Below are 24,837 nucleotides of genomic sequence, written 5' to 3' on the forward strand. Positions count from 1 at the left end.
AAGAAATATTTGATGTAAACATGGCTAAGCATTTTCCAAAATTAATGAAAGACACCAAAGCACAGATCCAGGAAACTCAGAGAACAACAAGCAGTCTAAAAAAAAAAAAATCTACACTATGGCATATTAAATTAAAACTGAAGAAAAAAAAAAAAAAAAAAAAAAAAAAAAAAAAAACCTTGAAAGAAGTGAGAGGTAGAGAGAAAACACCTTACCAAAAGAGGAACAAGGATAAGAATTACATCAGATTTTTCTTCAGAAATCATACAATCAGGAAGAGAGTGAGTGAAATATTTAAAGTGTTGAATGAAAAAAAAAAAAGCATACAATTCTGTGTACAAAAAAAGTTATCCTTGAAAGATAAAGAAGAAATAAAGACTTTGTCAGACAAACAAAAACATAGACAATTTGTCACCAGTAGACTTGTCTTACAAGAAATATTAAAAGAAATTTTTCAGAGAGAAGGAAAATGATATAGGTCAGAAACCTGGACTTCATAACGAAAGAAAGGGCACAGAGAAAAAATAAATGAAGGCAAAATAAAATTTCTTAAATTTTTAATTGATCTAACAGGTAACAGTTTGTTCAAAATAATAATACCAATAATATATTAAGTGATTATAGCTTCTAAGATAAGTAAGTTGAATAAGAGGCATGAGGGAGGAATTGGGAATACTCTCATATAAAGCACCTTCACTACCTGTGAAGAATATTATTTCCAGGTGAATTTAGATTAGTTGTAAATGTATACTGCAAACTCTAGGGCAGCAACTAAAAATTGTTAATAGAAGTACGATTGATATATCAAGGAAAGAGAGAAATGGAATCAGAAAACGCTCAATTAAAATCAGAGGGTAGAAATATGAGTGAAAAACAAAAGAAATACACACACACACACACACACAGAAAAAGGACAAATAGAAAACAAAAACAAATATAGTTGATATTAATCCAATTACATCAACAATTGCTTTAAATGTGAATGGTCTAAATATATCAATTAAAAAACAGAGACTGTCAGGGTAGATAAAAATCAAGACCCAACTATATGTTGTCCACAAAATCTCCACTCTAAATATAAAGATATGTAGACTTTAAAAGCAGAGAGATGGAAAAAGATACATCTTGGTGTAGAGGCCACTTTTAGGCAACAAGCTTGAGCAATGAAAACCTGAGTAAGGTAAAAGGGCCCACAGTGACCACTGAGCTGAATGCAAAGAGGCTTACTAAGTGACCCACCTCGAAATAGTCACAGTCCCTAAATGCCAATTACAACCAGGCACAGTTCCTAAGATTACCAAAAAAGGGAAAATTTCATACTTCCCCATACCTCCTCACTCTGCCCTATAACTGTGGCCCCTCCTCACCACCTTACTGCAGACAATCTTTCCTTTGCTGTCCTGTCTGCTGCTCCTTTGCAGTGTGTTCAATAAACTTCTCTTTTGTTCTGCCTTGGGTGAATTTTTTCACCAATTGCGCTGCTGGCCCCAGCCAATTGGGACAGCCCATATGTGGTGGACCCCACACTTGGTAACATGAATCAAAAGAAAACGATTAGCTATATTGATTTCAGACTTTCTGAGCAAACTTCAGAGCAAGGAAATTGTCAGGGAGAAAAGAGATACATTAGATAATGACAAAGAGGTCAGTTGTCTAAAAAGACATAATAATCCTTAAATACATGCACCTAACCATGGAAAACTGAATTATGTTGGGCAAAAACTGATGAAACTGTGAGGAAATATAGACAAATCTGCTATTATGCTTAGAGACTTGAATATCTGTATTTTGGTAATTGATAGATCTAGCAGGAAGATAATCATTAAGTATATAGTTGAAATGAACAGTACCATTAATCAAATGGATCTAATTGATATGCCTAGGATATGTCATACAACAACAGTCAAATACATATTCTTCTCAGACTCACATGGAACATTTATAAGATAGAGCATACTCCAGGCCATAAGCACATCTTAACAGAAAAAAGAATAGAAATCATACAAAGTATGCTCTCAGACAACAACGGAATTAAACTAGAAATCAATAACCAAAAAATATCTGGGAAATCCCAAAATATTTGGAGATTAAACAGCACATATCTAAATAACACAAGGCTTAAAGAAAAAGCCTAAAAAATTTTTAAATAAATGAAAATGAAAATACAGCTTTTAGAAATTTGTGGGGTGCAGCAAAAGCAAAGCTTACAGGGAAAATTATAGCATTTGACTCATATATTTTTGAAGAAAGATGTAAAATCAGTAATCTAAGCTTCCACTTTAGGAAACTTGAAAAGAACAAATCAAATCTAAAGTAAGTGGAAGAAACGTAGTAATAAAAATTAGAGCAGAAATCAATGAAACTGAAAACTGTAAATCAACAAAGAAAAATCAATGAAGCCAAAAGGTGGTTCTTTGAAAAGATCAATTAAAATGATAAAACCCTAGCAAGGTCAACCAAGAAAAAATGCAAAAAGATCAATTACCAACATTGAAAATGAAAGAGGAGCCATCACTACAGAGCCAATGATAGTAAAAAGTAATAAAGTAATATCGCAACAACTCTATGCCCACAAATCTGATAACTTAGATGAAAGAGCCCAATTCTTCAAAAGACAGGTGACATAGATAATCTGAATAGGCTTATATCAATTAAAGGAATTGACTCAATAATTAGTAACCATTTTAAAATAGAAAGCACCACGCCCAGATGGTTTTATTGGTGAATTCTACCAAACATTTAAGAAGAAATGATATCAATTCTCTACGATCTGTTCCAGAAAATAGAGGCAGAGGAACACTTCCTAATCTGTTCTATGAGGGCAGCATTACTGTAAACCAAAATCAAAGACATCACAAGAAAGGAAAACTGCACACAAACAGCTCTCATGAACACAGATGCAAAATGCTCAACAATATTATCAAATAAAACCCAAGAATTATACACTATAATCAAATGGAATTTATTCCAGATATGCAGGGTTGGTTCAACATTCAAAAATCAATTAATGTAATTAATCACAGCAAAGGTAGAAAAATCATACAATAATATTAATGCACATAGAAAAAGCATTTAACAAAATCCAACATCCATTAATGATAAAAACTCTCAGCAAACTAGGAATAGAGGGTGCTATTGGCTGAATTGTGCTAATGAATTGGGCTAAATTCATTTATTGAAGTCTTAACTCCTAGTGCCTCAGAATGTGACTATATTTGGAGACAAGTTATTTAAAGAGGTAATTAAGTCAAATGAGGTCATTACATTGGGTCTTAATCCAATATGACTGGTGTCCTTACATAGGGCACAGACACAGAAAGAAAGAAGACCATGTGAAGACACAGAGAGAAGACAAACATCTACAAACCAAGGAGAGAGATCTTAGAAGAAACATTTACAAGATAGACACCTTGATCTCAGACTTCTGGCCTCCAGAAATGTGAAGGGATATATTTCCATTGTTTGAGCCACCTAGTCCATGGTCCTTTGTAATGGCAGTCCTAGCAAATAAATACTGATAGGGAACTTCATCAACTTATAAAGAACATCTATAAAAAATTTACAGCTAACTAACATCATACCTATTGCTGGGAAACTTGAGTCTTTCTCCCTAAGATCAGGATCAAGACAAGGTGTTCCCTCTTATCACTCCTCCTCAATATCTTACTGAAAGTCCTAGGTAATGCAAAAAGATAAAGGCATACAAAGTGTACAGACTGGGAAGGCAGAAATAAAACTGTACACAGATGACATGATTATCTATCTAGAAAATTCCAAAGACTCAACAAACAACTCCTGGAACCAATAAGCAATTATAACAGGTTGCAGGATATTAGCTTATCAAACATGACTAAATGTACCCCACTAATGCTAGATGTTAATTATAGGGGAAACTGTGTGTGGCACAGAGGGGCAGGGGGATGTATGGGAACCCTCTGTACCTTCTGCTCTAACTTTCTGTATACTTAAAACTGCTCTAAAAAATAAAGTCTATTATTTAAAAATAACTAAAAAGCCAATGAGGCCTATAACACCTTCCAACTCTAGGCACACACAAGAGAAAGGATTCCCAGAAAACTTTCCCTCTTAAAAAACAGGCAGAAGTGATCTGCAACTTCTGGAATTTCTGCACTGCAATATGGTGCAGCAATGAGAGCAAAAAGGGGAGAAATAACAGCAAATTCCCAGCACAGCAGCTACTGAGCTGAGCTCTGTACCGTGAAGGTAGAAAATGTATAATCGAAGATGGAAGCTTGATCAATAATAGCAGAAAGGAGGCAGCTTGTCACAGAGCAAACACTCAATAAATATTTATTTGTTCAGCATAGTGAGACATAAAAATGGACAATGTGGACTGAGGGAACCCAGTTTGGAGAACGAACGGGAAGAGATCACTGAGTCTAAGAGAACTCGGGACAGTGACTGTCGGCTCAGGGTTTCACTGATCCTCTAGCAAGGGTATCTGTAGTTTCTGCCCTTGTAATAATTCACACTGAGCTTAGGTTTACAGTGTGTCAACTACATAGAGTTCATTATGTAGCTTGGTTTCATTTTTTTTCTCAAGCAATCCATCACTGTGTTTTAAAGTCCTACTGCATTAAAAAAAAACCAAAAACGGAAAAACTAATAAATATAGCTAAATAAAAAATTCTGAATCTAATACCCAGCTTGAGCTGGTAGCAAAGGAGAATGAAACAGATAATCATCATGTTTTAGTCCTGCTTCAGATTTCAGAAACTGAATCCAGTACCACAAGAACTCAGGTGGTGTGAGCACAGAATGTGTACACTGTTATATCCAGCAGGTAAGGTATGTGGAACCTGCATTTGCTCAGACGATGGGCCTTCTGAGATAAAACCAAGCCCATATTGAACAATGATCTCATCCCGAGGCCTGAAGCATCCCATTCAAATCATTGACTTTGGAAGTCAGAAATTCCACCTTCCAGTGCAATTAGTAAGTCTATCACATATATTCACACTCTCAAGGGGTCCTGACTGGCAGTAACAGCTTGGTTATTCACAATCAATGAAATTAATGCCGCTATCTTTATAACACGAAAAAGCTACATGAAAATAAGCCTCCAGGCTGTGGACCTTGGTCAAAGAAAGAATAAACATAAAAGCAAAGAATAAAGTATGTAAACGAATTATTAGACAAAGAGTCATTTTAAAGTCCCAGAAAGGCTATGCCTTGGGGTCCTTGTTATTCCAAACTGATTCTGTGCTCCAGATCACCTAGAAGGAAAACGTCATTCAAATAAAAAAGGTTCCTTTACATGAAACTGTGTGTTTAACTGGCAAAATATAATTTCATTTAAAAAAAATTAGGAGCAATTGCTGCTAAAGCCATTTCAGGGACAAGGGGAGGGGAGGATCTGTCAGCACTGTGGGAACAAAAAATGATGTGCCACCAAGCTTTATTCCAATCATTTGCTTCATAGTTAAGTTTAATTACACATTACACACTGTCCTGTAATTATGCTGCTTGGGAAACTGCCAATTTCCCCCTTGAAATGTTAAAAGTTCCTTAATTTATTTTAAAGACTCAGCATTGCCTCCATCAGCACCCTGCCTTCGTGCATATAGGATCCTTGGTTCCTGTTCCCTTTAAATGCCAGCTAGTGGGCAGCAAGGGACCTGTTGCATGGTCTGACATAGAGTGTGGAGGCTGACCATGCCTGGAGCCCCAAGAACACTGTCCAGTGTATTTATAAATCCAGTGTCCAGTGTATTTATAAAAAGATCGGATGACTTTTCTTCCTTAAAATTTACAACTGGAGAATTTGAGAACCATGCCTATTCCTTTTGCCTGCCCTTGGGAGATTGAAATTTAAGTCCTTTATTCTTAGCAAGAGAGAGATGAGACATTAATCAAGCACAACTTTATGGACTGGGAAAGGGAAACAGCAAATAAAATGGTTTGAGCACCTACTGTGTGTTGAGACTGTATTCAGAACTTCACAAATGTCACTGCAGACCACCGGTATCAGTGATCACTAACTTGAGGACCTCAGGTACAAGGCAGATAACAAGAATGCATGAAGCAGCCAGACAGAATATAATAGAGTTCTGGTGTTCATGGTTTTTTGAAGAGGGAATGCATGCACTGCCTACAGGCAATTCAAATTCTCTTCCCTTTAAAAATACTGCGCCACTTGAGCAAACACAACCACAGACTCATTTCAACTGCAGCTGCAACCACCCGCCCCCCATATGAATCTACAAACCCCTAAAAGCCATTGGAAGCAGACTGCTTGGCTTTAAATTCAGGTCTGGCACTTCCTCAGCTGTGTGACCTTGGGCAAGCCACCTAACTTCTCTGTGTGACAGTTTCCTCATCTGTAAAATAGAAATAACAACAGTGCTGGGCGCCTGGGGTGGTTCAGTTGTTAAGGGTCAGGTCATGGGGTCCTGGGATCAAGCCCCACATTGGGCTCCCTGCTCAGCGGGAAGCCTGCTTCTCCCTCTCCCACTCCCCCTGCATATGTTCCCTCTCTCATCGTGTCTCCGTCAAATAAGTAAATAAAATCTTTAAAAAAAAAAGAAATAACAACAGTGCTGACCTCATAAGGGTGTTGTGAAAGATTAATAAATGTGCTAAGCATAGTTGTTATCTCATGGCAAGCTCTGTGTTTGCTATTACAAGTATGTTTATGTCCTCTGACACAGGAGAGAGAAGTCAAAAGGAGTATCCCCAAAACGGCTTTGAACCTGAGGTGGGCCTCAGCAAACAGAGAGATCTGTGTACTGGAAGAAGAGGGTACAAAGGTCACCTTATCTTCCCATCTCTGGGAGCACTGCACGGAAGATTACAAATAATATATGTTAAGTACTCAAAATAGGCAAAGGTTTAAAAGATGGTAGCTTTTCCATCCTAGGTCATCTCAGAGCATTTCCTTTTCAGTTCTGCCTCCAGACCTAGGCCTCCACATCTCAATGGTGAGTTAAGATCTAAGCCAATATTTCTCCCAACTAGTTTTTAGAAGTATTGCTTACTGTGTATGCATCATGAGGAAGAAGAATCCATTTAAAGGTTCTGAAATAGTGTAAACACGCTTTAAATTTTTCATCTGTTAAAAAAAATGACTATAGTGAAAGAAGCTTGAGAAAACAATTCTTAAGTACAAATATCCATCTTTTCCCATAATCAAATTTACTTGACATATTATAAATATTTCTGTTCTGATTTGGTATAACATTAGAAACATACATGTGCCCTGGCTCACAACTGCATGAAACCATTATAATTAATCTTATTTTTAAAGGGATTTCTATTTTTCCCCACTCGGGAAATCCATTATCGTCTAGCATAGTGACCCAGGGTGCAAAGATATTCCAATTAGATGAAATGTTCATCATAAGCTAGGAGGCAAGAATTGCACGGTGCATGCAAAACAAGTAGTTTCCAGTGTTTACTCTTAATTTTGTTACTAGAAGCCTCAAGATTTTATAAATTCTGTGTTAGTTGCCTAACAACCTCATTAAGAAAACATTTTATTTATGACAAATACCACACCAAAGAAAACATACAAGAGGCATCAGGTTTGTTCTAGTCCCCACTGACCAAACACCAGAATATTTCTCTAAGAAGTAGTGCCATTGCTTAAAATTAGGTCACTGGTTAAGAAAGCAAGTCCTAAGTGATTCGTTTAGAGTTAAATAGTATGATAATTTATAAAATGGTGAAATGTTTACCTGCTCAAAATATTGTGGGAAACGGCAAAGAGCTATCAAGTAAAGGTTCTGTGACTTGGTAGATGTGCCCAGGATAGGTCACATCTAAAAATTCAGAAGGAAACAAGAAAAACCTCAAGGCAGAGGGGAAAAAAAGAAAAGAAAACACAATAAAACAAACAAGCTCTACTCTCTTCTTTTGTCTGCTGTTCTAATTTCTGCTATTTAAGAACTAGACCCTGCCTTTCTTGTTGACCACCACATCCACTGTGCATGGCACCAGCCTGGCAGATGGTAGGTGTTTGATAATATTTCCTGAATGAGTCAGTGAATGAATAAATGCAACTATTAAAAGGAATTTCTCTTCCTTTAGTTAGATGCTTTTTAGCATCTAAGAAGATGGGCCGTTTTCCTTTTCTGTGTGAATTTTTTTCCTCTGAAAAAGATGTAAGCAATAACAGGAATATCTCATTTGCATGCATTTGGCTTTTATTGTTGCACATTTAAATAGCTTATCTGACATCTTTAGGGTCTGGGATTAATGCACAGCATGCTTCTGTCTGTCTGTAATGCCAAGAAGGAGACAGATGACTGACAATAGGTTCTGAAGCTCCCCTGATCTTCTAAATGTCACTTCTCATGTCACTAGTCTGAAACTTACAACCACATCGGAAATCTGGAAAGCTCTGCAGTGATACCTTTGCCAGGCTCATTTACTCCTTTAAATAACATCATTCAAGTCTCAATCACATCTTCGGTAATGGTAACATATAGGAAAAAGACAGCCTGGGTTTTCAAAGGATTTACAATTTAATATTAGTATATGTGCTGCCGAAGCGAGCACAGGATTTACAATTTAAAAAAGACACTGTGATGTTGCATACAAAGTCTGTAGTTAAATGGAAAGAGAAGGGACCACCTCTCTTACTTTCAGGAATGACGTCCTGATTATGCTAGATTTAGGAAGACCGTAAGTAAATACAAACACTTCCTGGATGGCATCATCAACTTTCCGTGTCTTCTAATCATGTGACTCTGTCCTCTTTTCCGCCATTTCAAGAACAGCACTGTTGTGACCACCACACTTCAAGCCCAGAGACAGGAAGCTACAGGTTGGAAAGAGCCTGATATTTGAAGGCCAAAGACCTAAGTTTAAGTTCTGCTTGTCTACCAGCTATTTGACCTAGTGGAACTCTCTGCACCTCTCTAGATCCCAGTTCCTGAGTCTACAAAACGGTGATGACAATGCTTTTCCCGAGGATTTTTTTCAAGACTGAGCTAATCTATGCAACATGTCTCATATGCTACCCAAACCCCTCTAGGTACACATTTTCTCGGCTCAAACAGGGGATGACAAATGGGACCGTCAAGACTGAACTGCATCCTGAAACCATTCTTTCTTTTAGTTGTCGTATGTCTTAAGTATTTTTTATGATCCTACTTCTTCCTCAGATCTGGCCACCGCGTGTTTTGGAGCCCATAGATTTCCTCGTCATTACTTCCTGCTGTGTGGCTCAATCTTGACTCCCACAATAGCCGGCGTGAGTCTTGAACCAAATGTAAAACCAAATCATTTTGGGTTTTTCAGCAGCTCCCAATGAATAATTAAATACAACAAGAATACATGTTATTAGTCCAAAGGTTTTATTTCCAGCGGAGTCCCTAATCTTCTTTCTTCCAAGGTATTGAGAATTGCCACTCCAGGGAGGGGAGGGAAAAACAAAACAAAAGAGGCAAACAAAAACAAAACATGCACACACTCAGCGCTGCACCATCATCCATCCTATCTGTGAAATAATGACAGCAGGATCATGGGAGAGAGCCAAGTGCCACCCTCCACCTCTCACAGACAGAGCTTTGGTGGGGAGAGCTGGGGAGAGAAGCAGCTCCAGAAAAAGCGAAAGCAATTATGCCCACAGTAAATAAGACCCAGAAGTCTGAAATCATGCTATGCCTCCAGGTTTTACTCCAGGCATAGTGGGATGCTCAGATTTGCAATTCGTCCTCGTGTTCTGGGGCGGTCCAAGTGTGGGGTAATTCAATTACATCCAGTGCTTTCATTATTACACAGTTACAGAGTACATTTAAATAACACACAAGAGGGACGCCTGGGTGGCTCAGTCAGTTAAGCGGCTGCCTTCAGCTCAGGTCATGGTCCCGGGGTCCTGGGATCGAGTCCCACATCAGGCTCCTTGCTCAGCAGGGAGTCTGCTTCTCCCTCTGCCTCTGCCTCTCCCACTGCTTGTGCTCTGTCTCTCTCTCTCTCTGACAAATAAATAAAATCTTTAAGAAAAAAAAAAATAACACACAAGAAACCAGGCTGCCGGTCAATAAACTCATGTGGCAAAAATATGTCTTTATGTAGTTTTGTTAAAAGGAACGAAGCCCATGATTCTCAGATGATAAAAACAAATTAATCCTTGGCATGAAGCCATTTAAATAAAAACTAAAGAGAGCCTCTAATCAATTAACAAAAAATTGTTAAAATATACGATGTGCCGGGTACGACAAGAGGGAGGCTAGTGGGCCAGGGTTAGTTCCCAAAGTGTTCTGAACTCTGTTTAGAAAGATCATCCTAGAAGCTGGCATGGAAGGTGAGCATGAAGATACCAGACTTCAGCAGCAAGGCCACTAAGATAATACGGCAACAATCTAGATGAACATATTAAAGGTAATGATCAAATTTAAGAATGTAGAATTTACAGAATGTGGCGTCTACCTGGGCTTGAGCTCTGCTGCCCACAGCTTACTGCCTACTAGACACGCCCACTGGACAGATATCCCACATGCACATAAGGGTGTGGATGTCTCCAAATGACTAGCGCCTCACAGACCCTCATTAATGACACCACTGTCCTTCCATTCACTCAAGCCAGTCATCTCCCTCTTCCTCAGAGAGAGAGCCCAGTTTATTTCAGTTCCAAGATAATTCACTCAAACTGCTTCTCCCCAGTACCCCTGCCTCTACCTTAGTTCAGTTTCTCCTTAAGTTCCCCAAGTTCATTTTTGCCTCTAGTCTTGATTTTTCACATTCGTTTTCTGGCAGGAAAGGGTTTTTTCTAAAATTTACTCACATCATCTTTACTTAAAACACTTCAGAAATTCTTCAATGCCTTGAGGTTAAAGTCCAAACAAACACCTTCGTAAGGCCTCTGGGGTCCCTAATGAACCAGCCCACATCTGCCTCAAGCCAAGATCATATTTAGCACTTCCATTTAGCCACACTGTACTATTTTGGTTCCCTAAAAAAGGCCACACCTTTACTTGTTTGCATGTCTCCCTCCACCTGGATTACTCTCCCGTGTCCCCTTCCCTTCATCTGATGATCCAGCATTATCCAATAGGTCTTAGTGTAGATGCCATTTTCTCCAGGAAACATTCCAGACCTGACTCCCACATACGTGTTGGTGATTCTCCTCGGTGTCCCCAGTATCCTCCGCGCCCCACCACCACCGAATCAAAATACATGCCAAGTGACTTGGAAAGTGCCTGGTATTTATCTCTTCACCCCTCCTTTCCATCTCTAGACAGTAAACTCCTTCATGACAGGACTCATGAGTGACTTGTTCTTTGGGGAATCCCCATCAACTAGCTCCCTGGGCATTTGATAGTTACTCAGTAAACATGTGCAGCCTGAGTCACTGAGAAGAAAAAAGGTCTACAGTTGAGTCCTTGGGATAGTGTGCATTAGATGGACAGGCAGAGGGAGAGAAAACCACCAGAGAGACGAAGAGAAATGGACAAGAAGAGAACCAAGACAGACAGGACTGGCTTCAGGCAAAAAGAAAAATACTGGTCAATGGCACACAGTGTCCAGTGTCAATGGAAAGCCAGATGAGATGAAGATAGCTGGGGGCTGTTCTCCATTTGGCAGGAGAACAGCTTCTGGAAAGTGATGAGTGGAAGCCTTGGTACGGGGTGTCGAAAAGTGAGTGGCAGATGAATTAGAACACAGGGCAAGAAGACAATTCAGAAAAATACAAATACATGGTATTTGAGGGAACAGGATAGCTGGAGGGGGGTGTCAGGTGCGAAGAGGAAATGTGTGTGTGTGCCTGTGTGTGGGTGTGTATGTGTGTGTTATAATTCCTTTTAAATATCTCAACTAAATGTGACTGGCAAAGTGAAGGGTGAGGCCATATTCAGGTACAGCATAAGAGTTTATTGAATGAAAGATATAAATAATAAATGAATAACTGCATTCAGACAGGAGAGATTTACCTGGTCAAAAAGAAAGCAAATTTCATCAAAATATAAACTTATTTAAAAAAAAAACCAAAACCATTTTTATGTTTCAGAAGAGAACACTCAGCTCATAGATCAAAATTTAATTAGCTGTGGGGTGCCTGGGTGGCTCAGTAGTTAAGCGTCTGCCTTTGGCTCAGGTCATGATCCCAGGGTCCTGGGATCGAGCCCCACACTGGGCTCCCTGCTCAGCGGGAAGCCTGCTTTTCCCTCTCCCATTCCCCCTGCCTGTGTTCCCTCTCTCGCTGTGTCTCTGTCAAATAAATAAATAAAATCTTAAAAAAGAAATTTAATTAGCTGTCTGGGATGACAGTTTCTACTGTCTGTACCACATTTCACTATTACTGGGATAACTGTTTCCGGAGTCACCCCAAAACTTCCTTGCGGAAGGCCTCAGATTTTATATGTGATCCCCTAACCCCAATTGTTCATGTAAAGAGCTTTGGCTTTCCATCCGGGAGTTAATGTCCCAAAGTCAGATGGGACACAGAAAACATCAGGAAAAGAGACACTTTTGAGAAAATAACAGACATCTCAGTTATAGATGTAGAGATATAGATAGAATCACATATAGATATTGTCTAATCAGTAAAGAAAAGGGCATGTGAAAAAAAAAAATACAATAGAAAAGGGCATGTGGACAAAAAGGGCCACATTTTTCTTTACAAATAGTTTTTTCTTTTAAGTCCCTATCAGATATCAAGTTCTTTCAAGTGGCCATGTATTAATTTTACTTATAACAGTTTAGAGAATGCATTGAGGAAAATGGGCTCCAAACGTTAAATTACTTTTCATGAGACATACGCTTTTTATGAAATTAACAATACATTCAGCATCAATAAGCTCTAATTTTAGAAACCTTCATCCACAAACATTAATCAATGTTAAATTCAATATCTATTTGGCTTCTTCTTTTCACACTCAACCCTCCAAGGCTATCCTATATGGAATCTCAAAAATATTAATTTACTTACTGTAAGAGGGGATTATATTCCTAGAAAAAAAAATCTGTGCAATAAATATACACGCATATAAGCCAAATTAAACTTTCATGAAAAAATAATTTTCTTATGAAAGACTGCATTTCTGACCAAGCACCTGATCCCAGACCATTCGCAGGAATGCATAAAATCCTTTACATAATCAAATCACAAATAATATTTCGGTATAAATCAAAGCTTGTCAAACCACATATATAGAAAAACACATAAAGTTAAAATATAGTGCCTACAGGGAACTCAGAAATCTGGCATGACTTTTTTCAAGGGGGCCGCTGCTGAGTAGAACAATCTTTCACTGTGCAGAGTGTCCCATGGATTACAGGCTTTGGCCACACCTGCATTGCCCACTCAGCAGGGGGCACCCTCCGGTTTCCTTCTGTCCTGCCCACAAAGGAGTCTCCCTCTCTCGGTAGTTGGGAGTTTCACTAGTTTGTTATGAAATATGAGAGAAGGCATTTCTCTTCTCTCCCCATCTGGCATGGTGACAATGAAGCCTACCCATACATTTCCAAATGCCTCCTGGGGGAGTACTGCTCCCTTGTTCGGAGAAGAAACTTTAGCCTAGACAAAAGGAATTGCGCACATTTACATCACTAGACCATGACGGTGCCAGGTCTTGAACCCCGGTCTCCAGAAAGCCAGTGCTGCCAAGAGGAATCCAACAGAGAACGTCAGAGTAACAGACTCATCTTCTTCTAGTCTGAGCCTTACTCTTGCTGCATTAGGCAATCCATTCATCAAGTATTTTCTAAGCTGAGATCTAGTCATCTTTTTAACCACTTGCCTATTCCCTTGTCCCATTAATTCATATCCTCCTCCATCTCAATCTTGGTGATATACCTCAACCCCACTGAATCTGGGCCCCTCTCCCTGAGGACAGGGGATAGGGGTCAGCACATATCCAGGACCTCCCGTGGGGCAGCCCTATGTCACTGTCCCTAGGCTCCTGCTGGTTCACACTTGGTCCTTCCCACACCTGCACAGCCCACTCAGCAGGGGGCACCTTCCGGTTTCCTTCTGCCCTGCCCACAAAGGAGTCTCCCTCTCTCAGTAGTTGGGACTTTCACTAGTTTGTTATGAAATATGAGAGAAGGCATTTCTCTTCCCTCCCCATCTCTCCCATTCTTCTCTTTCTTTTTGTTTATCTTATCGGGTCTCCGGCATTGGACTGAACAGAAGCAGAACCAGAGAGAATCCTCGGTCTCTCTTCCCACAAGTGGAATAAGCCTCAGGGGTCTCCACTAAAGTTGGGATTGTGCAGGTTTGGGATAGATCATTTATCTTCCTGGCTATTTAAGAGTTTTCGTCATAATTCATTGTAGAACTATATATAAGACGTTTTCCGGTATCTACTGTGTGTGTGTGTTTTTTTTTAATGTCATCGCGTGAGAAAATTTAAGTTAAAAATCTCGGTTTCAGTGTCCCTATTGATTTCATTTAATTTTAATATTTCTTTTACTGAATGGGGAAAGCCAAAACTCCGGAGCCACTCATCTAAAGGTAATCCCTCCATATCTGTAAGTTAGAAATTCAAATTTAGTAGGAACACTACAGCAGATGAAAGACTGCATGCTTACCCGGATGTAGGCATCCTGGTGGTGCTTGGCAAAGTACAGCATATTGTCTAGGGCCAGCATCCCGGGAGGCGTCTGGGTGAAGTCCATGGCGGGGTTGACATGATTCTGTGATTAAAACAAAATGTTTGATCAGGTTAATTCTTTCCCCAGTTCCAAATAATCAAGGAGCATGACATTTTCTATCTTCACGTGAACCTCCTGGGGCGGCGGTGGGGGCTTTACTTTCTACAGGTGCAGCTTTCATATCCGGGGTTAGGAAACTCAGCTGAAGAGCGAAATATAAGATTATTCTTAGACGTAGGGCCCTGTGGGGAAAAGAAAATAATATAAAAACTGCCCTTCTGGTGGCTGTGCTGTTGATGGAACCAATAACATTTGGGGAGGGAGACCTGGGATGAGGCCACATCTCTGGCATTCATCCTTCTGCACCTTAACTTCCTCATCCTCAGGTGTCAGGGCTGAGTACAGCCACACCCGCCCATGGACGTCGCGACCTGTCCAGGCTTACACCATCTGCAGGCCTCTGAGCATAGACACTTGATAAAATTCAGGTGTCTACACGGTCCTGACACCAGCTTGCTGTCAGGCAGCTTTCTGGCTTTGGGGTCACTACACACTGTGCCAAGAGCCACAGAGACAAAATAATAGCTACAAATATGCCCAGCAAATTCTCCAAATGCTCAAGATCACTCAGCAAACACCACAAGACTACTGCTCAGAGCTGCAAACACTCTCCACCATTAATCGTTGAAAACGATCACCAAGATTTGTCCCCAAAATTCAGATCTAAATGGTAAATGATTTAAGGAAGTCATTTTTTTTTTTTTTGGTGTTGAGATGAAAAAGAAATGTTAAAGAGATAATAAAGAAAACTGCTTTTACTTCATAACCCAGCTAATTTGTATGCAACTACATTATTTTTGTTTTGTTCCTGAATATGTCTTAACAGCTTGAATCTCTGATTTGCCAGGGAAATTTTGGTTCACTGCAATTTTTTCTAATTCAAGTACAGGAAGACCTTCTTGTTCACTTGTTCAAGGTTCAAACAACCGACACTTTTCTACATTATTGAAGAGTACATTTAAACTGTCTTTTCCATTCTGCTTTGAAAAAAAAAATTATGAGCTAATAAAGGACGTAAAATTATAGGACTACTGGCCCGTTTCACAGTTTCGAGAGCATCTCTGTCCATATCTCTATAGCAAGTTGGGTCAGTGCAGTGATATCAATATTTTATTTTAGCATTTTATTCTGATTAATTTAAGATGTTGGAAAGATTTGGGGCACCTGGGTGGCTCAGTCAGTTAAGCATCTGCCTTTGGCTCGGGTCATGACCCTGGGGTCCTGGGATTGAGCCCCATGTAGGGCTCCCTGCTTAGCAGGGAGCCTGTTTCTCCCACTGCTTGTGCTCTCTCTCTCAAATAAATAAAACCTTAAAAAAAAAAAAGATGTTGGAAAGATTTTAAAATACCAAAATACTACCACTTATGATAAGAAAGATACATCTCCTAAAATAAATATAATTGTAACAAAAATGAAAATCACTGGGCAGATCAAATGCAGTGGGGTTCAGCCTTCATCTGATACCCACTGGAGGAAGAGCGTCAGGCTTGTATTCAATAACAAGGGGATCAAAAGGCTGGAAAGAAATGACCAGAGATTCTGTCTAAAAAGTAACTCATAATGAAAGGTTTTATGACAGCTTTAGTTCTTTAGAAGAAAAGAGTGGAATTCCTCCATTATACATAAATTTATTATTTTGACTTTGATATGTTAGATTTTAACATTTTAAAGTAACATGTTAAAAGTTGGTATTTGCTGAGTACTTGCTGAGGGCCAGCACTAGCTGGTGTTTTACATGTATTCTCTAATAATAACTAGGCGCTGGGCATTATTACTATTATCCCCACTTTTACAGATGGGAAACTGCCACTCAGATGAGACAAGAAGCTCGCCCAGGGCCTCACAGCTTGGATTTGGCAGAGCAGGCAATGTCTTGTTTGGACAATATGTCTCGGCATGCTTTTGTTCCTACTTTGTTCCCTCCCCCTGGCTTATAAGTCGAATGCATTTATTTTGCTACTGTTAGCGTTCAGACTTCACATAGCCTGAGAAAAGTGTACTTGAGAAAAATATAGGCTAATCAATATTAGCTGCTATGAACATGGCCCAGCCAACAAAGAAGAGTGTGTCAAATGTAAACGAGAAAAACATGACATTTACTTCACACCTATATCTAGCGTTGGTCTGAGTCCATTCCCAAAATAGACACACAAAAAGGAAGTCAAATGACAAAAATTAGTTCCTCCGAATCCAGTTTGAATAACCCCGCAGAGCTATGTCAGGGAAGCTGACCAGGCAGCAAGCCCCCACGGCTCAAGGGTCATTTGTCTTGTGTCCGTTGTGCTCCCAGGATCCACGCGGAGCCTCCTACCAATCACACCCCTCCTTAGGCACACATGGAGGGTATCAAATAGTGCTCTCAGAAGGTTGTACAGTTAAGAAATCATGTAGTTTATTTTTAGGAGTCTCTTAAAGAGACAGAGCTATTTGGCAAGTATTCCCAATACAATAATGCCTACTACGCGTCAGGCATGATGTAAAGTACCTTGCACAGGCTCACCCTTCGTCCTCATAAAACTCCCACAACGTAGGTTCTATTATTATCTTGCTCTGAAAGACAAGGAACCAGGCTGAGTATGTGGGGAGCTTGCCCACAGTTGCAGAGCCAGCGTGCGGTACAGCCAGAATCTGAACTCAGAGCATGGGCTTTTAACCAGGATTTTAGTGGCAAGTCGTTGGTCAACTGGACACTGATGGGAATTTCACAAAGAGGACCAACGCAGGTCCTCGCCGGCTGTGGTTCTGCGCAACCAACATCATTCGCTCCGGCAAAGTGGGCCTGTGATCCATCCTTTTAAATACAAGTTAAAATTTCGCCATCCCTCCCAGACGTAACAGACCAAAGTCTCTCTCATGTTCAATAAACCATGCCCTATTGTTTCCAGCAAATAGGCTCTTACTAAACAAAAGCCAATTAGAAAATTCCCTTTGATTTCCTATGACTTGTCCTAAATTATAAAGCATCACTGCATTTTAGATGAAAAAAAAAATTATTTTGTATTTGTGGGTGAACCACCGCTCTCTTGCTCTCTCGCTCTTCTTCTCCCTCTCTTTTAACTTCAGGTATCATTTTCCCAGTCTCCCTCTCCTTGAAATGCTTGTTTCCTTTTTCTCTTTTGATTTTAATAGCCAGTGAAATGATTTTATAACCACAGATTTTGATAATGAAAAAAAGTATATGAATTACATGCCAAAACATTTGAAAGCTTTCTATACTGTGACAAAAATACTCTGAGAATCCAGCAAGGCCAACAGCTTCCCCACTCCTTTCTTATTTATGAGATGCTCTGGATACAGATTTATTTTCTTTTCTTGTTCCATGTTATTTCTTTCCACCTGTCTTGAAATGGAAGCTGCAAAAGCTTTGATAAATAGCTTGAAATTTCCCCTTGTTTTACTGCAAAGCCTGTGTACCCCTGTACATCCTTCTGAGACGCCATTTGTTAGTTCCTGTAGAAGCGCTGCTCCGTGAATCACAACAGACAGCTCTCAGCCCCCAGAGAAGGGGGTAGTGTCTGCCTCCCCTTCCAAAGCACCGGGGTTTTTCATTTTGGGAAAATGGTACCAAGCAGTTCAAGAAAGCACAATTTATTTTATAGTGAACATTCTAGGAGGTGTTTGGGTATAGAGCTCCCAGAGATCTGTTTCTCTTCTGTTACCCACATGCTAGCTTTTTAGCTGAGTTATTTCAATCACACATCCAAGGAGAGGTTCAAGGCCCAAGACAGAGAATCTTCCAACCCGTTTCAGGCCATACATCAAGGCCACTGAAGAGCTGGGATGGCCTTCAGACATTATCTACTGATAGCCTTATTTTATAGATGAGAAAACTGCACCTTGGTAGAGAACGGTGATGATAGAACTTGAGCAGCCATTCAAATCTCCTAGAGGGCACCAAGTCCTGGTCTCACCCCATAGTCTCTGATTCCGAAGGGTTGTAATGGGTCTGAGAATTTGAATCTCTAACCAATTCCCCAGTGATGTTGATGGTGCTGGATGGGGACCACACTTGGAGGCCCAGTGGTGGCTGAAATGGCTCATTTCAAATAACGCAAGCAATTAGCAGAATAAGGTCTAGGATCCAGACCCACTGATTCCTCAAATCCCATGCAACTTCCACTAAAGCACACTGTGAATCCACTGGTTCCAACGTACAAATGCATTTTAAATATATTCACTGTTTATCTGCTTTGTGCTTTTGGCTTCTCATCGAGAAAACAGACTCCTTTTTTCAGAAAAAAAGCAATTATAATTTAGAAGCCTCTCGCTTCTTCTATCGCGCACATTTCTGACTAAAATAAGATGTATTAGTACCTCCGCAGGGAAGGTAGGAAACTGTCATCAGTCAATATTTTCTACTCCTGAATGCTTCCTGGTTGGGGAAGCAGGGCCAGCACTAGCCTGAATGATTTTTAAATGATCTGTGTTTTTCAATTACCAATACCATGCTAGTCCTTCATTAGTGTGGATAATAAAGAGATGATTACAATAATGCTTGCCAGATGGCATATGGTGGGGAAAGCCTTTGAGAATTTAGGAGTTAATATTTGTGCTATATGAGCGTCTACATTTGCTGAACAAATATAGCATTAAAAGCAACCTTTAAAACAAATCACATTGAGTGAATATTCAGTCCACGAAAAGCCCTCTCAAGGATATTTGGTGAGGCTGGTAGTTTAAGGTCATGTTCTCCAAGGGGAGGCAGGGTTTGATTGGTACAGTAGATCACTTGGGAGCTCTGTCACACTACACATGCGTCCCACTCCTCACCTCCCACCCAGGAGAATGGAGTACGTGGGCATTTCAACAGGCTCCCTAGAAGTGCAGTTATCAACCTAGGATGCACCTGAAAATCCCCTGGGGAGCTTTGAAAAATCCTGATGTCCAGGCTGTACCCCAAATCAGTTCAATGAGAAACTGTGGGTGGGAACCAAGTAACTGGATTTTTAAAGCTCCGCAGATGATCCAATGTCCAGCTACAGTTGAGAACATGTTCCTAAATCAGTGGGTCTCAAATCTGAGAGTGGTCGGAATGTCCTAGAGGCTCCGGCCCAAGAGATTGCTGCCCCTTCCACACCCTGGTTCTGATTCAGTAGGTCTGGGGTGAGGCCCAAGAATTTGCATTCATATAAGTTCCCAGGTGCTACTGATGGCTGCTGGGCCATACTTTGAAAGCCACTGCCCTCCACCGTAACCGAATGCAAGAGTGTGTTAGGGACTTACATCCACCAGCTAATGGAGCTGGAACCTTGACTCCCTGTAACAAGGGTTTGGTTAGGCAGTGACTTTTATTGGAATGCCTGCTCGTTCAGATATCCATCGAAAGATGAATGGATAAAGAAGATGTGGGGGGTGCGTGTGTGTGTGTGTGTGTACATTTTTTATAGGGCTTTACATTAACACATTGTACACACAATGGGATATTACTCAGCCATTAAAAAAATGAAATCTTACCATTTGCAACAACATGGATGGAACTAGAGGATATTACGCTAAGCAAAGTAAGTCAGAGAAAGACAATTATATGATTTCACTCATATAGAATTTAAGAAACAAAACGGAGGATCATAAGGGAAGGGAGGGAAAAATAAAACAAGAGGAATTCAGAGAGGGAGGCAAACCATAAGAGACTCTTAACTATAGGAAAGAAACTGAGAGTTGCAGGAGAGAAGGGAGTGGGGGGAGGGGGTAAGCGGGTGATGGGCATTAAGGATGGCACATGATGTGATGAGCACTGGGTGTTACACGTAACTGATGAATCTCTGACCTCTATCTCTGAAACTAATAATACACCAAATATTAATTAATTGAATTTAAATAAAATAAGATTTTAAAAAAGAACTGTTTGAATTAGGGTCAGATTTCCACAGGGTCTAGGTTGGGACTTGAAATGAAAAAGAAAAGAACTGTGTGAAAAAGAAACATCAAAATCTCATGCAATCGATGTTTAACTAAATATGTACAAAACACAAAACTACGTTGATAATCATCTGTTACTCAAAAAAAAAAAAAAGAAGAAGAAGAAGAAGGCTGCTCTAGGTGGGACATGCAGGCCCCACCCTCTGTCATTGGCTACTTTGCACATTTATATAAGGAGGCTCTCGATAGCATCCGACTTTGTGGTCCCCAACATAGACCAATGTTCCAAAGAGTCCTAGAAGCAGCTTCTAAAAATCTTTGGATTCTGGCCCTGGTCTCTCTCCATTAAATTCAATAAAAATCAACAGTTTGGATGAATACAGAGAAGGCACCCTCTCAAATCTGCCCTACAAATGGGCAAGATGGCGAATATGCTGAGAAGCAGAAAAAAAAAATCTGTGAACAGCTGGGACTGGTCCTGGTGGGCATCATGCCAGGCACTTAAATGTGGGATTTCATTTAATCTTCCTGATTACCCAATGAGGGGAGTATTATGAATGAGATAAATGTTATTCATTTCTTCCTACAGCTGAGAGTTCTGACCCAGGCACTTGTGCAAAATCATGGCTAGTAAGTGGCAGAGTCACCACTTGAATTCTATAGTGGTTTTTTTTTTTCCTATTTAGGTTCAAAAGGTCTTTGGAGAAAAAGAAGATGGGCCACATTAGCAAGAAGTTTAATCACAAAAATGTAAAGTCCTGTAAAAATTTTTTTTTAAATTCAAACACACATCTAGAGAATAAGGGAAATCTGGCTTATGAATAATTCATCAGAGCCCAGCTCCTCATCATTAAAATTTTATTCTTTTAGGTAAAAATACAAAAGATCTGCATGAAAGAAACACCCGGTAAGATGCTAAGGGTACAGGACAGCAGATTCTCAGCCACCTCGGTTGCCCACTGTACCTCCTTTTCAGCACCACCTGCTCTTCTCCCTGCCTGGCCTCTCTAATACCTCTGCTGGCCTCTGTCATTCCATTCCCCCACCTGCTACCTCCTGCCCTTCAACCTGGCTGCTTCCCCTGGTTTGGCAAGTCCACACTCATCATTTGGATACTACCTCTGGCTTAACTGAGCTCTAGGACCATCTGCAACCACCTACTGTCACTAAAGGAACCCCCTCCCTGGAACTGTTCTGAAACCTAGGAGAGTTCAAGACCGTTGATAGCATCAAGAACTAGGAGTCAGAGTTGACAGTAAGTCCAAGAAGAGTCCATTTTACGTGGCAGTCAGAAGCCTCTCACATGCTGGGTTTCATTAAGAGGAGCACAACAAGAAGAACAAAGGAGGTTCCACAGACTGGTCCCAAGTCAGGCCCCATCTGGACACAGTACACAGTTCCAGCACACACACAGCGAGCCAGCAGGAAATCATGCACACAAGTGCGGCCAGAAAGAGGCAGAAATGTCTGAACAGAAGGCATAACAGAAAAGTTGGGGGAAAAAAACTAATTTAGTTATTTGGCCCAGGGAGAAAAGAAAGGGTTGTGTGGTGTGGTGTTCGAGGCGGGATGGGCGTTGTGAGTTGAACTACTCCTACTGCCTGCAGGCATCTGAAGGATGAATGTTATTCTGTGCAGCTAAAAGAAAAATAGAATTAACTGAGAAGTTCCTGTCCTTAGAAATTCTGAGACAGGGGGCGCCTAGGTGGCTCAGTCAGTTAAGCGTCTGCCTTCAGCTCAGGTCCTGGAATCGAGTCCGCGTCAGGCTCCCTGTTCAGCGGGGAGTCTGCTTCTCCCTCTCCCTCTGCTGCTCCCCCCGCTCGTGCTCTCTCGCTTGCTCTCTCGCTCTCAAGTAAATAAATAAAATCTTAAAAAAAAAGAAAAGAAATACTGAGACAAGGACTGGATGTATGGGAGTGCCAAGGAGACAACAAAAGGGCAGAGGATTGGTGCCAATGACCTTTTGATGCCTCATAGTCACTGGTTCATTCCTCCTCTCATCAAATAAGGTTGGCTCTCTATTCCTACACGAGGCCCATGGGGCCTGACATGATCAGTTTCATCCAAACATGAAACAGTATTTAAATCACTATATTATACACCTGAAACTAATATAACACTGTATGTTCACTATACTGGAATTAAAATAAAATAATTTTTCAGAGGCATTTAAAATAATAATAAATAAATAAAATAGTAATTGCCTTCAAAAAACTTACGTCTCCAGAGTTATCAAAAGTCTTCACAATACCACTTTGAAGCACACATGTGCTCACACACACACACTCATACACACGCACACTCATAAATAACTCTACGTGGGCACACAATGGTAGATCACACCAAAAATTCTGGATTTAAGGCAAATTTCCTTAGTTAAAAAATAATGTCCTTTATAAAAATTACTCTTAAGAGGTCCAAAAAGGCCATGCAATTGCCATGTATACAATTCAGAAAATTCTGGGTTTCCTCTCACTCCATTATTGAACAGGCAGAGTTGAGACTTACTGAATAAAAGGATAAATGTGAATAGTTTATTTGGAATGTTGATTCAACAGTCAACACAAAGAATTACCATAAAAACTCAATTAAAAAATGCCTTGAGAATAAATTTCCTTTAAAATGAAGCTGGTTATGGTTTAAAAAAAAAAAAGCCTTCATGAATAATGAAATAATGCTGTCAAAGTTTATAAAGATATCTGCAATTTCTCTACGGAGCTGAGCACACCCAGGATTCTGCACCATCCAAGCGCCGTGGCTCATGCTAGAGTGACTCCCCACTGGTTCTTCCCTTCACTTCCAGCTCGGGTCTCTAGCACCTTGTTCAGAAGCCCCTTTTCTCCCCTCCCTTGTTACTTGGAACAGGACATGATCTAGCCGCGGCCATGCACGGCAGGTGTCTCTGTCTTTCTTCGTCACCCATGCCCAGCAAGAGCACAGGGTAAAGGTAGGCCAGAGGACACAGAACGCGCGCTACCTTCGCTCCTGAGCAGGCCTAGCTCATGGGTCAGGAAGCCCGGTCCCCGGATTCCAGCACAGCTCACCAAGCAGCCTTTGGAAAGGAGCGCTTTGCCACGATGAAGCCAAGAGCTGATGAAGCTGTGGCTGCTACGGACAGATTCCCAGGAGGTCAAAGGGATGCAGGGGCCTGCGTGCGGCCACCCTGGCCTCCTCCAGGACTGGCACTGCATGGCCCTAGGGTAGAGACAGTGACGTGGTAACGGCTCTGACTGTGGGAGCCCACGCGCACACACAGCACTTAACGGGTGCCGAGGGCTATTCTGAGCCAGAGGTTCCTACAGCCAGGGGCCAGATGGGGTCCACCACTTACTTATGCACAGTTGTGAGTTGGAAGGAAAGTTTTACATTTTTAAATCTTTTTTTTTTATCAAAAGAGGAATAATAATCTATGACATGTGAAAATTACATGAAATTCAAATTTCAATGCATAAAGCAATCTTTATTGGAACACAGCCATGCTCATTTATTTACATATTCTGTGGCTGCTTTCGCATATGGCCTGCAAAGCCTAAAATATTTATTACCTGGCCCTTTACAAGAAGAGATTGCCTTCCCCTATTTGATGCATTCTGTCCTCACAGCGACCCTTTGAGTTAAGAAAATCAGTGCATCTGCCTTCGGCTCAGGTCATGGTCCCAGGGCCCTGGGATCGAGCCCCGCATCGGGCTCCCTGCTCCGCAGGAAGCCTGCTTCTCCCTCTCCCACTCCCCCTGCTTGTGTTCCCTCTCTCACTGTGTCTGTCTCTGTCAAATAAATAAAATCTTCAAAAAAAAAAAAGAAAAGAAAATCAGTCCTTCCTTCACAGAAGTTAAAAAGCTCAACTAACAAATAAATGCTAATGTTCTGCTCCCTGTACAATACCATGACCCCTTTGTAAATATTCAATGCTTCACTCTGCTGTGTAAATATTATGATTATTTTAAAGATTGCCAAGGACAAATTCTGTTATGTTGAACCAAATGTTTTCAATACCTTTAGCTCCTGACTCCATGCCCCACCCTAGTGTCTTTGGGCCCCTGTTCCCATCCTGACTAAAGGCAAACCTTGCAGCAGGCCTTTGATATATTCGGGTGTAGAAGCCTGCTTGCAACTTGCTATGTTAGGAACCTGGATTGTGGCTAGTAAGTGTTCTCCTCCTTCTTCCTGTCAATGCAGCTCTTGTAAATGGCAAAGTCTGGCTTTTAAATTTGTAGACTATGAAAAAAAAATTTAAAAGAAACAAAGAAAATAAAAATAAATAAATCTGAAGACTATGGTCTCTTTTCCACAACAGAATAAATAGAATTCTTATGCCTCTTTTAAAGATGAAGAAACAGAGGCATAGTGAGCTTAAGT

At 40.6% G+C, this 24,837-nt stretch overlaps 1 protein-coding gene across 2 annotated transcripts in view; it reads right to left on the reverse strand.

The window, feature by feature from the left end:
* The window catches only part of ELMO1 (engulfment and cell motility 1), a 519,605-nt gene that overhangs the window by 252,800 nt on the left and 241,968 nt on the right, over positions 1-24,837 (reverse strand). For both annotated transcript variants that reach the window (XM_021699424.1, XM_044920201.1), the window contains one exon: positions 14,500-14,604. In XM_021699424.1, coding sequence (XP_021555099.1) covers positions 14,500-14,604 — 105 coding nt within the window. The remainder of the gene's footprint in view (positions 1-14,499; positions 14,605-24,837) is intronic.

The sequence above is a fragment of the Neomonachus schauinslandi genome, chromosome 12, assembly GCF_002201575.2.
Source record: "Neomonachus schauinslandi chromosome 12, ASM220157v2, whole genome shotgun sequence".
Taxonomy (NCBI): Eukaryota; Metazoa; Chordata; class Mammalia; order Carnivora; family Phocidae; genus Neomonachus; species Neomonachus schauinslandi.